Source organism: Scleropages formosus, chromosome 15 (genome assembly GCF_900964775.1).
Source record: "Scleropages formosus chromosome 15, fSclFor1.1, whole genome shotgun sequence".
Taxonomy (NCBI): domain Eukaryota; kingdom Metazoa; phylum Chordata; class Actinopteri; order Osteoglossiformes; family Osteoglossidae; genus Scleropages; species Scleropages formosus.
Window position 1 is genome coordinate 10,246,441 of NC_041820.1, and position 16,090 is coordinate 10,262,530.

The 16,090-nt window shown below is 42.4% G+C and overlaps 2 protein-coding genes across 3 annotated transcripts; both read left to right on the top strand.

Annotated features, from left to right (window-relative positions):
- The first annotated feature begins 518 nt into the window (after positions 1–518).
- On the top strand, positions 519–7,700 carry xkr5b (XK related 5b). Its single transcript, XM_018757042.2, has 7 exons — positions 519–747; positions 1,763–1,946; positions 2,474–2,658; positions 3,491–3,703; positions 4,486–4,655; positions 4,964–5,075; positions 5,875–7,700. Exons 1-7 carry the CDS (start codon positions 648–650, stop codon positions 6,726–6,728), a joined length of 1,818 nt encoding a protein of 605 aa, XP_018612558.2. The 5' UTR covers positions 519–647; the 3' UTR covers positions 6,729–7,700.
- Positions 7,701–8,053: 353 nt separating this feature from the next.
- Positions 8,054–15,683, top strand: LOC108937299 (translocating chain-associated membrane protein 2-like). 2 transcript variants are annotated; one of them, XM_018757163.2, is made up of 11 exons: positions 8,054–8,266; positions 10,079–10,142; positions 11,010–11,119; positions 11,427–11,543; positions 11,749–11,807; positions 11,948–12,032; positions 12,582–12,652; positions 13,060–13,164; positions 13,585–13,728; positions 13,851–14,011; positions 14,095–15,683. In XM_018757163.2, exons 1-11 carry the CDS (start codon positions 8,147–8,149, stop codon positions 14,169–14,171), a joined length of 1,113 nt encoding a protein of 370 aa, XP_018612679.1. In that variant the 5' UTR covers positions 8,054–8,146; the 3' UTR covers positions 14,172–15,683. The 2 variants fall into 2 exon arrangements, with proteins under 2 accessions (XP_018612679.1, XP_018612767.1); XM_018757251.2 differs by having other exon boundaries at positions 13,854–14,011.
- Positions 15,684–16,090: the final 407 nt, after the last annotated feature.

Here is a 16,090-nt window from a genome sequence, read left to right on the forward strand (position 1 = left end):
ATCTTATCTCTCTAATGATTATCCTGTCAAAATAATTTTGAAGATGCATGACAGAGATTAACTTTTGAAAGCCCATGTGAACTTTGCATTAATAAAGCGCTTCAGGGCACAGGTTTCATCATGCATGTTTCTTAAAAAACATGTTTCTTTAATATGCTTATATGCACCAATACACACACACACACACACACACACACACACACACCACACAACCACCATCACATTCATGATCATGTCTTATGCACAACTCATTTTATGTTGATTCTTATAAAAGAAGAATGGAGAAAAAAAGAAAACTTACAACAGCGCATGTATTATACGCTGCAGTGCCAGGCAAAAGTTTGAGTACACTCACAGTAAATGAGCTTGTTTTCACAGGACGTTCAGCCAAGCATTTCGATATACGTGTATGTATATGTACATGTATCATGTGTGAGTTAAACGGGCCACTTTTTATGCGGAGAGGAAAGTGCTAGGGCTTTAATTCCTCCTCGATGACGTCAGCAGGTTTGGACCGAGCGAGCGAGCGGAGCCGAGCGGAGCCGAGCCGGAGCGCTGCAGAAAATAAGCGAAAGTCGTGCGATGACTGACGAAAACAGCCGCTGTGCATTTTCACAGTGAAGGAGCGCACGGGCGTTGGACAGATCATGTCCCCTGCGGAGCGGAACAACGTGCCCTTGACCGCGTGCTGCCAGGTGGTCCTCTTCGGGTGGACGGTACTGCTCATCGTGGTGGAGAGGACGGCAAGTACGGGTCCACTTTACCCAGCAAATATGATGATCGCAGCTCCACCAGATACCTACTGCTGAATGTTCTCGTTCAGACCTCATAAACCTGTTTGGAGTTGCCATAACTGTCCAAATTTTGCAGTTTTTTGATGATGATCATGTATATTATATATTAGGCTAATTTAGGTGTGTTGGGTGAGAACTGAAAAAATCGTCATCTTTTCTCCTGTAATTGTTTGCATAAAACAATTCGTGATACTGTGAAGAAACGAGTTCACCCTCATATCATTTTTTTTTTTTGCAGGGAAATAACCGTGCTGCGTTCACGAGCATCCGGCACACTGCACTGCCTCGAGAGCGCAGTGCGCCGCGGGGGAGGAGGGGGGGGAGGTTATGGGCGGTGGGCGCGCGGACGGGTCGCGGCGGCGATGGCGCAGGGTGGAGCTCAAAGTCATCGGGGGCATAACATGATGGCACGCGTCCTTTCGAGCCCCTTTTTGCAAAGTATCCGCACGCGCACATAAGGACAGCTAAACTAATGCAAGATGTCAGAAAAAATTATTACAATAATTATGGAATCATGTACTGATTTAACGGCCAGCACTCAGTCAAAAAATTCCAGACAGCCTAAAAAACCCTGCTGTGTCTGAAATCAGGTCAGACTGAAGGGTTGGTCCTCCCTGTGCTAAATTATTAATTTGTCTCAAATATGTCCCTCATATCATATGTTAGAATCATTATCCTTAATTTCCCTCTCGCCTTTATTTATGACGACTCACAATGGTATTTAAGGAACCTTTTACAGTATTTACACTTTTTTACAGTAGAGTATTCTTACTGCAGTAATTCATGATAGATCCCCCTGGGCAGGGCTACTAGCAGGGATTCATCTGAGAGACCTTCAGATCACAAGGGGGCAGCCCTGACCACTCCGCCCCCTGCTCTCCCTGGACCTTTGACCTAAGTACGCAAACACCTATATCATTGTAATGACAGTGGATCTGAAAGTGCACTATTTTTGTCTGTTTCCTCAGTCATCTACTGCATAGGGTACTACTTATGGCACGTCCACCGAAAGCGGGCGGCGCTGACCTTTGTCGCAGCACTGCCAGGAACGGCTGTGCAGGTGCTTAGCTTTAAGTGGTATTGCGAAGATGGATACCAACGGAAGGGCCTCCTTGCCTTTATACACGTACTGCATCTGGGAATCTTCAAAAGGTTGGCCCGTTGCTGCTTTCATAGCTATGTATTTACGTTTGCATTTATTTATTTATGTGTTGGTTTTCTTGCAGTGTTCAGCAATTTCTAGTGATTTACCAGTTTATATGGCTGCATAACTTGTACTATATCAGCTCAGAGTGCATACCTTGCTTAAGGGCATTATTGCAGAAGCCAGGATTAGAACAAAGAGTCCTTTGAGAGCGAGACAACACCTGTAAGCACTACTCCACCTGCTGCCCCAGTATTGTATTCTTGTACAGTATTATTATTGTATTATATTATTTGTATTACTGATAACCTTGCTTTAACAGACACCTTTGTCCAAGGTGACTTAACAATGTTTGATAAGCTGCTTTGCAGTGATTTACCCATTTAGACAGCAGGGCATTCTTACTGTAGTAACTGAGGGTAAATACTACAGCCCAAAGCAGGCTTTTACCTGTTGCGCCCACTGTAGTAGCCAATTGTGAAAATACCACATCAGTTAAGGTGGGGGAATTGCCTTGTTCGCCTCCTACTGGCAGGCTGTGGGACTGCATGCGGACGCTGTGGCACCTGGAGGAGCCCGAAGGTGGGTTCAGCGCTCTTGTGATGCAGCAGGCGGATGTTTCTGTCCTCCGGCTGATAGAGGTGCTGTTGCTCACACTACCAGAGACTGTGCTGCAGACATACTATCTCTTCACCACTGATGTGGGTATTTTGTCCCCTGGTAAGTTCTCCTTTTCTCCATTTTCACGCACTGCAATGACACATTGTAAAGACACAGATTCTTACCGTGATTTCCCAAAAGAGGAATCGCAATATGGCTTTAACCGGCCGTAAATGTTGGTTATAGAGTTCTCCTTTCTGGTCCGGGTAAAAATGCAGTTCAGAGTATGTATTTTACTTGCTGTTTCTGTGGGAAACCAGGTCTGTTTGACAAAATTAAGCTGCAACAAATATTTTACATTTTCAGAGGTATTAATGCATTGATGTTTCTTTTGAAAAATACTCAGAAGATTAATGTTGTTGTAATGGTCTTCCACACTTTTAATCCTCCACCATGTACTGCTGTATTTGTTATATTTGGAGGAATACTATTGTAAGTTCTCTGATTAAAACCTAAAATGTGTGTAATGCAATAAACTTCACATTTCCTAACAAATGCTCAATAAAAGTCTCCAGGAAAAGTTCCCAACTGTTTGCTGTCATCACATGTAGATTAAAGGCATGCAAACCTTTCGCTGGTTTTGTTATGCAGTACCCATGTGCAAATTTTGGATATGCACATACCCTGTCTTCATTTACTCATCTACTCACTCAGTGTCATTAACCACTTATCCGAATGCTGGGTCACCGTGGTTCAGAGCCTATCTTGGAAGTAAAGGACCCTAGGCTAGTCAGGGTATAACCTGGAGGTGATGCCAATCCATCACTCTGTCTCACTGCAGAATTTCTTACAAAAATTAAGATAATTGCCCCAGGCAGCGATAGCAATGTTGCTTCCATACAGTGACGCCCCCTGCTGGAGCCCTGCGTGTCTCAATGCATCTCCTCCGCAGTGTCTGTCTGCTGTGCCGTCTGCCTGCTGTCAGTCTCCTGGTCGCTGGTGCTGTACAGCCGTGCGTGCACCCTGGTCCGACCCGGGCACCTGGCCATGCCCCCAGCTGCCCTGCTGTGCCAGCTGCTGTGGCGAACGTGCATGCTGGGTGCCAGGCTGGCCAGCCTCATGTTCTTCACCAGGGTCTTCTGTGGGTGGATCTTTGCAGTTGTAGGTGAGGAGCTGATATCATCTTCACCTGGAATGCAGTCACTCCTAATTCTATTGATTGTAATTCAGAATTTTCTGTAAAGAGTTACAGTATGTCAGAAATGGGGTATCTTTACTCTGCTGTCATAGCAGATTTCATGAAAAGATATATTTTAGTTGGGTAAGACGTGTTGCGACCAATCTAGCATGAGCTGCCATTTTTTCTTTTTAGTTTTGACATTTCAGTTTCAGGGTGTAACGAAGAAATCAGAGTTTATGTTTATGAAACTCTGCAGCTCACTTTAACCATTAATTCCATTAAATTAGATGAATGTGTATAATACTGCTTTGCCAATTTCAAGTATAATAAATCAAATAGTAAAAAATAAGGGCAGTAAAACCATGTTCACATCATTTTAATCTTCCACCATGTACTACTGTATTTGTTATATTTGGCAGTTTCTATAAGTGTGTTCGTTTTTAAAGCCCACTTGTTAATGTGTTTTTTATATGTTTGAATAGATTACTATTCAGTTATAACAAGTTATTAGTAATAATTACAATATTAATGTTTTACTATGTCTGTTTGCAGGATATCATAATACCAGGACAAAATAAATGTGAATTTTGCAGCTTTAAAGTGTCACGCTAATAAGAAAGTAAATGCAAGAAAGAAAGAGAGTTGTGGGAATTGTCTGTGCAAATCTGTATCTATGGGTAGAATTTTCACTGCATTGCAGTGTAGTAAATATATGTGCTTGACTGCTCAAGGGATTTCACAGGAATTTATTTGTCCCCCTCTTCAAGGTTTCCACTGGCTGACGACTTCGCTGTGGATTGTCACCCAGCAAACGGACATCTTCGGCAGCCCATGGCGCTGGCACCTCTTCAACTGCATCCTGGGAGCCGTACACATCTTCTTCTTTCTCAACGTAAAAGATGGCCCCTCGAGGTTCCGCATGGCTGGCTTTTATTTGGCAAGTTCATGTTTCCTGCCTTTCCTAAGGACTAGCAGTCCTTTACCCATAAGCCATTTATAGTGCACATACACAATGAGTCAATTTAGAGTCCCCAATTCACTTGAAACTCATGTCTTTGGAGTGTGGGAGGAAACCAGAGCACTGGGAGGTAACCCTCAAAGACATCAGGACAACATGGAAACTCCACACAGACTGAGTGGGGTTCAAACGCACAGCCCAGGAGCTGTGAGGCACCAGAGTTGCCCACTGCGCCACTGTGCTGTTATATTTCTGTAACACTTTTGTATCCTTCTCCTTTGTGATAGGTGACGGTTCTTGAGAACATCACTCTGTTGTTGTTGGCCTCGGACTTCCTCAACGAGGCAACGTGGGACATCATCGCTATCGCAGTCTCTGTGTTCTGCAGCATCTTCCTGGGTGAGTGAAACCACACACAGTCACTACACACTTTTCACATTTCACTGTGAACATTTTTTTAATATGACTCCTTTTCAGGTAGTAAGAATTGTAACCAAAACACAACCCACAGATTGCGGCGTGCAACAGCAGTCACCGAGGACCTCGGCTTTCTGTTTCCTAAAATTAGCATTCGATCAGTAACCCCAAACGGTAGGCCTTCTAATGAGTCCTGTGAAATCAGTCATTTATACAGTTAAATCATAACTGTCATCATAAAGAGATAATGGAGAACAATAACAGTGGGCCCCACTGACTGGATTTTCCTTTATTTATGGAATAAATAGCTTCAAACATAGCTTTGTTTAGGCCAGAGGCAAGAGCACCCTCTCTTGGCTTTATGTTTTAATATGTCTGCTCTTTCACCTTTTTGGCTTTCATAGAAATCCGTACAGTGCATACAGTACATATTTCACACACACACACGCACACACACACACACACACACACACTATCTGAAACCGCTTGTCCCAAGCGGGGTCGTGGCGAGCCGGAGCCTAACCCAGCAACACAGGGCGTAAGGCTGGAGGGGGAGGGGACACACCCAGGATGGGACACCAGTCCGTCACAAGGCACCCCAAGTGGGACTCGAACACCAGACCTGCCAGAGAGAAGGACCCGGCCGAGCCCGTTGCGTCACCGCGCCCCCCTGCTAAATATTTTATGTCATATTTAAATTTAATTTCATTCAAATCACTTTTTGGATTGTTATTTAATTTCTTACTCATTGATTTTTCTTCTGTTGGATGTTTTTCTATAGGTATAACCTCACTGGTGCTGTATTACCGCTTCCTCCATCCTAAATCCACTGAGATCTCCCAGAACAAGCAGGAAGAACCCATTGGTGTTGCCTGTTTCAAAGGGGGGTCCACACTTTCTCTGGGGGAAAAGATCAAACCAGCACCCTCTGTTCCCACATACGGAGACACCTTTACAGGCATAGATGGGACTGTGGTGGAACATTCTGGAAGTGGTGGCACTAAATTCAGCATACAGTACAGGCACCATCACTGGCTTCTGATCCGCCTGGCTTTAAAGACAGGAAATATAGCGAAAGTAAACCAGGCCTACGGCTTCGGAGGGGTGGCTGCCATGCTTGGCATAGTCGAGGTCCTGGAAGGGACGCACGCAGAGGCTCCTGAGCCGGACAATGACAATATGGATGGCATCATGCCCATCTCGGATGGGAAGGAAGACTTTCAAAGTGCAGACAGCCCATCATCCCTGGAAGAACTAGATGAGAAAGAGGAAAAGGAGAAGATGGATAGCCCGCTGGAGTCTCTCATGTCTGATTTAAAGCGGGGATCCCCAGAAGGAAAATCGGTATTTGAGGAGAGCCCTGAGCTCAGGTTCTGCCCCACAGAATCTAGCACCACCTTGTATTTCAGTGCAGACCCCCAGTCTCCAGGCAGCGCCAGTTACCTTGGTTTGGACAGGGACTCAGCAACTGAGAATGTGGGAGAGTTCAGCCCGATGTCAGGTGACAGGGTAGAACCCAGGTTCGCATCGTCTGCGAAAATGGACCCAGGATCTGCAGGACCTGCAAGTCCTCGTTTTTTGGTCCCTAGGAGACAGGTGGTTCTGTCTTGGAAAGACAAGCCTGAGATGTTTTAAAAATTGTGCACAGAAGATTTCTTTGCGCGAGAGAAATAAAAGATGCCCAGTGCCGCACCAATAATAGCTGTAGGATTGAAGGTCAGCTCATGAGCATTCAGTTGGTAATTATTGTGAAATATCGCTGTAATGTCTGAGTTATGTAAATATTTATAACTGAATTCTTTTAAAGATACATTTTAAATTATGTACATGACTTTTTACCTGCTGTGTCCGTGAAAAAAAAAAAACGGCTGGGCCCAGTAAAATTACTTTTGCGGTTCTAAAAGAAAAATTCCCTATTTAATGCTGCTTTCAGAACATACTGTATTTTAGATTTTAATGGAGCACTGAACAATTTGGAAATCAGCTGAAGAGATGTTTGAACAGACACTAAATGTGTATAGCCTTATCCAAAATTATTTGGATAGGGTTTAACTTTATTCAGAGGGATTGAGTCTGTATACTGAAAAGCATGCAAATTTGAATGCAAACCTACAGTGCTGAAATGTACAGTTTGTGATACCGCTACCCAATGTAAGAGCTTAAGCATTTTGGAGAAACTCAAAACTTCAGTGATGTTATAATATTCCATGGTGCTAAATCTGATCGCTGCGCAGCCAATGCCAAATTGTGATGCAATTTGTGACGCTTTGGAAATATTGCTAAATCTTTTTTTTTTACCATGATTATTACCGATTTCAACAGGGAAGCAGAAGACAAATAAAAGATGACAGCAGCTACAGCCATATGAAAATAATGTTACAGTTGAGTGTTTGAACCAATGACCTAGTATTTTTCTTTTTTTAAATGTAACAGTATTTCTTTTAATGTTATTTTAGAAACATTTTAAAAGTGTTCACTAGTTTTGGCTAAATGTGAACAATCCAACAAGGTACCACTCACTGTAGAATGATTTTAAGGCTTGTGTAACAAGGGAATACACTACAATCAAGCTGAACTTGCTGAGCACTTAAAACACAAATAAACGCATTTCCTCTCTAAAATGTGCTTCTGTTTTTCTTGAAAAAGTTTATCTTTTAAAAAAAGCACTAGTCTAGTACTGCATGCCATAAATAAGAACTACCAGTCTAGTGAAACTATTTTATCAGCCTATACAAAGACGAATATTTGAATAGAATAATTTGTACGGCTGACTTCAGAAATATTTAAACATTTTGTGATACATTCCTGTATACAAAAGTAACCAGTGGTAAAACTCATTATCATGATTTAATTGGTTTTTATTAATTGAACCGACAGATATCCACTTCCTTGTGAAATACGACGTTACCTTTAAAAGGAATTCTTCCAAGGCTTTTCCCCTTTAAGACGAACTGCGCACGCGCACGCGCGAGGGCACTGAAACTATTCCAGCGCTTTAAGTTGGCAGAAAGTTGAGCAGGAGAGGAGAAAGAAGAGAAGGCAGCGCGAAGAAAATGGCATTTCGTAGGAGAAGCAAGAGCTACCCCTTCTTCAGCCAGGAATTCCTCATCCAGAACCATGCCGACATCGTCTTTTGTTTGGTGGTTTTGATTTTAATTGGGCTCATGTTTGAGGTGAGATGATGATCATGTTTCGTTTGCGTGCATGTATGCATGATGGATCCAATAATGAATAGAATAGTACATACTATACTTTAAATAAATAATCGTCGCAACTTCCTTCCTTTTCATTTCTTAAACTTTGTGTCGTCAGATGTTTGTATGCATATTTTTCAGTTAATTCTTCAAGTAGCTAAACTAAGTGTGGTGGAAGCCCTCCTTGATATTTGACAGCATGCCTAATAAACTTGGCATAACTAAAACCTTCTTCTCATGAGAAGCATGACGAGCTGCTGTTAAAGTAAATGCACGTGCAGTTAGTTGTGTTTTTGTCGAATAGCTAGACTCGTAAGTCGGAAGATACTAGATCTAGATCATAGGGCAGTTAGTTGTTTAAAACTTGACAGACACAGGCATCATCATCATCATGCTGTCATTTAGATCAGGCGAGGAAACGCGAAAGTTGTCAGTCTTTTTTTTTTTTATAACAAATGGTAATTTAATCACTTCATAATGAAAATGATCACTCGACTCAGTGAGTGTTTGTACAGTCTTGTTACGATCAGACAATAGCGTGGGTCAGTGAAGCGGAGTGCCACGTTATATCGCGATACACGACGCTATATCGCGATATGACACGCTGTGTCACGGTACGGGAGGATGTGTGGCCGCGCGCCAGAGGGGAAACCGTTGCACGATGACACGTTCGAGCGGAGCGGAGTAGTGGGAACGAGTGCCACGTCTCATCATTCCGCGCGCTCGCCGCGAGGCCTTAGTTCCACATCTGCCGCGCGCGCGCGCGTTGCTGCGCTCTTTCATTATTCTCTTTTTTTTTTTTTTTTAAACAACCAACGCATCTGATCTGTCTGACCTCCCCGTGCCAGCTGTCAGAACGAGAAACTGTGCAATTAATATGATTAATCCCCAAAAAAAGAAAGAAACTACGAGGTTCGCTGCTTATTATTGGCAGAAAGTGGTCATTTCTATTAGTGCTGCGCCGTGGGAATAATTATTATTAAGTCCAGTTTATAGGTTTAGTGAAGAATGAAATTATATTGCTGTAAGAGACTGTTGTAATGACTATCACGGAATTGGGTGATACTTTGTTGTTATTCACAATATTCCCAGGTTAAACATTAGTATTAAACTACATGCTGCTGAATAGTTTTCGCTTTGATTTTATTGTTTAAACTCAGTTACCATTCTATCTGTAAATGATGGCCCAGAGTAAAATAGAAAAAATATTTTGAGTTTTTTTTTTTTTTTTTTGAGGTGGGGTGGGTAAAAACTGTGGTAAGGTATGTTTCTGAGTTTTCCAAGATAAAGATCGGAGGTGGATATCTAAAATGTGATTTGGCACAGTTGTACATGGTGTCCAGGCCTAGATTAGGAAGTAAGAATGGGACAGGATATCCTTTATGTATATTTAATGAGATATTATCAGACTCAAGGTATTTCACCTTAATTATGCATGTTATCTCCCATTGCTCTGCATTGTCCCTTTGCAGTAGTGAAGCGTGGTGTCTGTTCTGAGAGAAACTCTGAGCATCATTCATGGGTCATAGGTAGATGAATATACTTTCATATACTAGTCATCATAATTTCTCACATTTGTTGAGTCCATGGCTGTTGCTGTGTGCGGTGAAAACTCTACATCCTTTTGCGTATTTTTTCAGTATCGGTCGATCATGTAAAAACACGCATGGAATATGTATTTCGGGTACAGGTTTTCTTAGACTGCGAGATACAAAAGCAACGTGAGATGCGCTGAGTATATTATGGAGGGGGGGGGAGACAATGAAACTGATGTTATCTACCCTTTTTCAGGCAACTGCAAAAACCGCTTTCCTGTTTATCCTTCCTCAGTACAATACTACCGCATTTTCTCCAGGTGAGTGTGTCACTAACATATTTTCAGCTGTCGTTGTCACTTGACACTTCTCAAAGGAACTGTGATTTATTTATTTTTTTTTAAAATGATTTCTGCATTCAAAAATGTGAGTTCATTGTGATCCAGACTACAGATGTTTTTGCCATTTAAAATGACAGCTTGTGCTTCAATTCTGACTTGACAATTCTTGCTTAGGTTCACAATTCCAGGGCCACACAGGGTCCAATCCGCCGCTTAAACACTTACCAATATTGTGCTGCTTCTCTGAGCCACACGTTTTCTAAAATAGCTTTACTTGCAGAAAACTCAGATTTACAGCAACAGTGCTGCTGTGATAGTGGTTAAATGTGGAAAGTATCTCAGCTATATAAAACCATAAATGACAGTAGCAGCAGAACTGGAGTTTGATCCTGTGTGGCTTTGTGTACAGCAGCTGCTTATTCTCTAACTTAAATCTAGTTTCAGTGTTGCTTTCGGTAGATTTGTATTTTCCTATGTTTTTCTGCTATTTATTTTTGTTTTTTTACTTTGCTAATTGTTAGTCAGCAGTGACCCTGATTTCATTCATTGTGCTTCATCCTGTTTTTGAATTGTGAAAAAGTGGTTATCGGTGTTATCGGCCTTTGCTTTGGAAATCTCCTTACTCTAGGGATGGATTTAGTGTCGCGTTCTGTCTGAGGAGTGCAAGCAGAGTCCTGATCGTGGAACTGACGTTCTTCTCTTGACCATGGGGCTCAAGTTCTATAATGGAAAATTCACTTATGTGACCTAACCAGAGGGTTGGGCTTCCCTGCATATGTGAGGGTGCAGGGTCTGAGGAGGGAGGAATAATTCCATAACACAGCCTGACATTCCCTATCTGTGCAGATGGAGAGGTGTCCTTTTATTACTATGGCTGGAGGGACTGCGTCACTATCTTCTTCTATGTCCTCATTGTCATCATCCTCCATGCTGTGGTGCAGGAGTACGTGCTCGATGTGAGTTCTTGGCAGTGCAGGCATTCTGGGTCTTGACATGTTAATTTTTATGAAATAAAAATGTTGACATAGTTTAACAAATTTTTGAATAATTGGAAATGTGCCATTTTAATGGTAATTATTTTAAATAAATCCCATGATTTAATTTGGGAAGGCTGAGGCTTCTCTATGTAGGTGTTTGACATTCAAAGCAATGTAGCAATAATCTTAATTTATACAGTTTTCTATCTGAGTGTAAGACTTCCTTTTTGAAAGGTCATTGTAAAATCACCGATAATATTAAGAACTGCCTTTCTATGATCTTCAGAAAGCCAGCCGACGCCTCCACCTTTCAAAAAGTAAAAATACCAAGTTCAACGAGTCAGGCCAGCTCTGTGTGTTCCACTCGGTGTCTGCTGCATGGAGTCTCTACATCCTTGTCACGGTGAGGAGGGGGCAGTCTGTAAACTCTGCTATAATGAAAATGATCTTTTGTTTTCATTAGGTAAATAAATTAATGCAGTACGTATTTATTTCATGTTATTTCTCGTAACTCGTAGGTTGTGTTCTACATAATATTCATATCTCGGGTGCTTTTAATGTGACACTTTGTCCTTTTTCCCTTAATGAGCGCATGCTTTTGCCCTCAGGAAGGATATATCCTACACCTCAGCAGCCTGTGGGAAAACTACCCACATGTCCACCTCAGGTGACAGCAGACGCATGGCAGCATCACGTCACACTTCTCATGAATCTAAACAAGTGCCCATTGTTAATCTTGCTGAGTTGGGCCTTTTGCAATGTGTAGTGATTCATCCTTGGTTGTAAGTCAGTCCCCTCTTTTCTCAGGTTCCAGGTGAAGTTTTTCTACCTCTTCCAGCTGGCATACTGGTTCCACACATTACCTGAACTCTACTTCCAGAAAGTGAGAAAGGTCCGTTGTTGTTCTGTACTGCTATCATTGTCATAATTATTGAAGAGGAACCATCCATCCATCCATCCATCCATCCATCCATTGTCAGTAACTCCTTGTTCAGTGCAGGGTCACAGTGGTCCAGGTCCTGGAAACACTAAGCATGAGGCAGGGCGCATCGAGGATGAAACGCCAGTCCATTCTAGAGCAATCGCGCAAGCATTTACTTATACAGACACACAAAAAACCAATTTAGCCACCAGTACATCTGAAAGACATGCCTTTAGACTGTGGAAGGAAACCAGAGCACCCACATGAACGCTGGGAGAACATGCGAAGTCTTTGAAGAGGGGACAGTCTGTATAAATTAATCTAAATACAATGATAAAAAATATACTACCAGGAGCAAATCTGACTTTGACCTCTCCCAGTGATACAGTATTAAAATGCAGCAAGATGTTAAAGACTCTTTAAGTTGTCTTGTGTCTGAAGGGAGCAGGTGTGTGCGAGTGTGTAAGAGACAGATCGACAGAAGCAGCACTATGACACATGCTGTGCTGGTGTCCCCAGGAGGAAATTCCTCGTCAGCTGACGTACATCTCCCTGTACCTGCTCCACATCACAGTGGCCTACCTGTTGAAGTACGTACGTATCGTCTCCTCCCTTTTCCCTTTCACTGGGGAAATGGGTGTGAATAGTGTCTCTTTCTTCAGTACTTAGAGGTGGTCAGAGGTTGTCCAGCGCCACATAAGAGACTAAATAGTAATAAATATTATGAATTATTAATTGTATTATTTACATTTTTTTCCAATCCATCAGTTTTACTTCTGCAGAATAACCTGTAATGTCCTATAGTTCTGTACATGGGACAAATCTGTATTTATGGATACCTTGCTGACATTTAGGACTCTTAACTGTTAAATATACAGAACTCACAAAAATGTGTATATATAGGTGCGCTATATATTATTCAGTGCATACATTCGGTCTCTGATTACTTCTTTCTTATTCTGTCACTGACTCGTTTTGTTGATTTCATTTCCTGTAGTTTGACCCGAGTGGGTTTGGTGCTGCTCTTCTTGCAGTATCTGTCAGAGATGGGCTTCCACATCTCCAGGCTCTTCTACTTCATTGATGAGAGCCACCACAAGCTGTGAGCAAACTTAGTGCATACGTTTACATTTATTCATTTAGCTGATGTTTTTTTCCAAAGCAACTTAAAATGTTAATCTACCTATAATTATTTTTTTCATGTATACAGCTGGATAATTTTTTTTACTGGTGGAATTGAGGGAAAGTACCCTGTTTAAGGATACTAGAGCTGGAGGTGTATATACAGTGTAAATGTAGATAACTGTAGAATTATCTATATGATATGAAAGAGCCAGATTATTGTACCTTATTCTCCCCCCCCCCATATCTTTATACAGTTAAAAATTCATTTTCCATAATCCCTTTGCTAACGCATTTGATGGTAAATAGCATGGGGAACAGGATTTATAAAATTCAAATTAAGATGTGACTATTTATCCCCCTAAATTAGTATGTTGAAGATTACCTGTTTTCTTACAAGGTTTGACATGTGGGCCCTGAGTTTTGTGTTCACCCGCATGGTGATCCTTACCCTGACCGTTCTGGTGGTGGGATTCGGCCTCGCAAGGGTGGACAGCCAGGGCTTCGACTGGGAAGCCGGGAACTTTAATATCAGTCCGATCAGGTGAGATCCGCAGTGGTGTCATCAAACTGATGTCTGCCTCCAGCCGTCGGTATTTGCGTGCTTCACAGTCCTCGGTGATGGTGTGACCTCTGTGCTGTCCCCCTCCTCCACCCTCCTGCCAGCAGGTTGGCTGTCCTCCTCATTGTGTGTCTGACCCAGGCCTGGCTGTTGTGGAGGTTCATCCGCTTCCAGCTGCGCCGCTGGCGGGAGTACAGACGTGAGCATCCAGCCCATAAGAGGCCCGCTGCCAAGCTGCCCCTGCGCACCCTCAAACGCGACACTGGTGAGTGTGTTGTTAACCCCATGTAGACTGTGTATTGTGGGTGGTCTGCGAACAAGTATTGAGCTTGTTGTCATTGTGTGCAGGAGGGCACCACGAGAATGGCATGATCAAGGCTGAGAACGGAGCATCTCCACGGACAAAGAAAATCAAGGCACCTTAACCTTTGCATCCTCCTCTGGCCAGACCTGGCTGTGCCTTATGAACAAAATAGGACACCAGTTATTGCTGGCATTCTTGCCCAGACATCCAAAGACCAATTGGGTGCCAGATCTCTGAGGAATGGGTTCCCACGTTGGGAGTGGCATCCAAACCTCCCCGAAGCCTGAATGGTATTTCATTCTCTCATCAGTATTTTTTTAAGCTTGCGCTGCCCGGCTGCTCCATAGCTCTTGCCAGTAGCCCTTGTGTGCCTCGTTCTGTATGTTGTCATTTCAGTCAGCGTTGGTGATTTTTGTCATTGTATGCACTTCTTCCCACAACCACCCTCACCCTAACACACACTAAGAGCAGGAATAAAGGGACCATTCACCATGGTGTCCCTCCACATGTCCAGCATTGATCATGTCCAGCTTCAGATGTATTTTAAGGCTCTACCACCCTAGGCTCTCTCTCTCTCTCTCTCTCTCTCTGTCTCTCTCTCTCCTGTGTGGCTTCTCAGAAACATCTGTAGCCTCTGTTTGAACAAGCCAAAGACCCTCTGGAGTTCCAGCCACTTCAATGACCACCAGGACAAGGCTATCATTTATAACACTCGCTGTGATTGATGTGCTTTGTCAAGTTTGAAAGCAAATTTGCAATGCAGTACAAACTATCATTGAACTGTATCATCAGGTATTGAAAAGATCTGTGATTACTTTAACTGAATAAGCACCTTTTCAAAGCCTCTCATACGAATTATATGAATGTGTTATATAGAAAAGGTACTCGGAAATCAGTTGTTTCAAAACTCAGTGTATTTTGAATCCGTGACTGCATTAGTTTCCAATCTGTGCATAGACAAACACTCACTGTTTTCCATCAAAGTTAAAAAAACATAAAATTGTGTTTTCTCATTAATTTCTGACAAAAGGGATTACTATTCACACAGTGATCAGCTGTAAGCTTAAGACAATAGAATATTTTTATATTGGTTGTTCTGGATATATGCTATGTGACATAAAAACTGTTAAGGATTTTCTGAGGATATGTGTGTAGAAAGCTTGACTACTGTACTGTGATGTTTACTGAGCTGCAGGGGTATCCAAGTCTCAATAACCTAAAACCTGCACACAGTTAATTTGTGTTTCAAGAGATATGAGATTGGAGGGAAAAAGACTACAATCTCCTCAAAATGCACCAGTTCCCCAGAATTGTACTTTGAATTAATTCCGGATTTTTAGTTTTCACCATTTTTTTTCAAAATATAAGAAAGCAATTATAATGGTAGGGCCATCTATTTATTTCTTAACATTCTTTTTGTCTGGTTTCAAACCCTCTTGGATTCTTCATGCTTAGAGAAGACTTCAATTCTTTTAACTATTAATGAAAGCTGTCAGATGTTGTGTATTAGCTGTAAGTGGTTTTATATACATACCAAGGTGAAGGTTTGCTCGAAGTTTGAAAGGAGGATCTGCAGATCTCGTTACGGGTCATATTTACGTGACCTTTCATTTGCTTTTTGTGTGTTTCTAGGTGGGGGGTGCAGTGGCGCAGCCGGCTTGGCTGGGTCCTGCTCTCTGGCAGGTCTGGGGTGTGAGTCCTGCTTGGGGTATCTTGTGACGGACTGGCGTCCCGTCCTGGGTGTGTCCCCTCCACCTCCAGCCTTACGCCCTGAGTTGCTGGGTTAGGCTCCAGCTCGCCGCAACAAGCGGCTTCAGCCTGTGTGTGTGTGTGTGTGTGTGTGTGTGTGTGTGTGTGTGTGTGTTTCTAGGTATCTACACTCAGTAGTGGACAATATAATATTCTTTTTGCATGAAGTTTGTAACATAACAGTACATTAAAAGGAATGTAACAGAGAATTTTAAAATAATTGTAATGTACTATACCATATCTATAGACCGTGTTATACTTGGAACTATGCTATTAATTATCCATCCATCG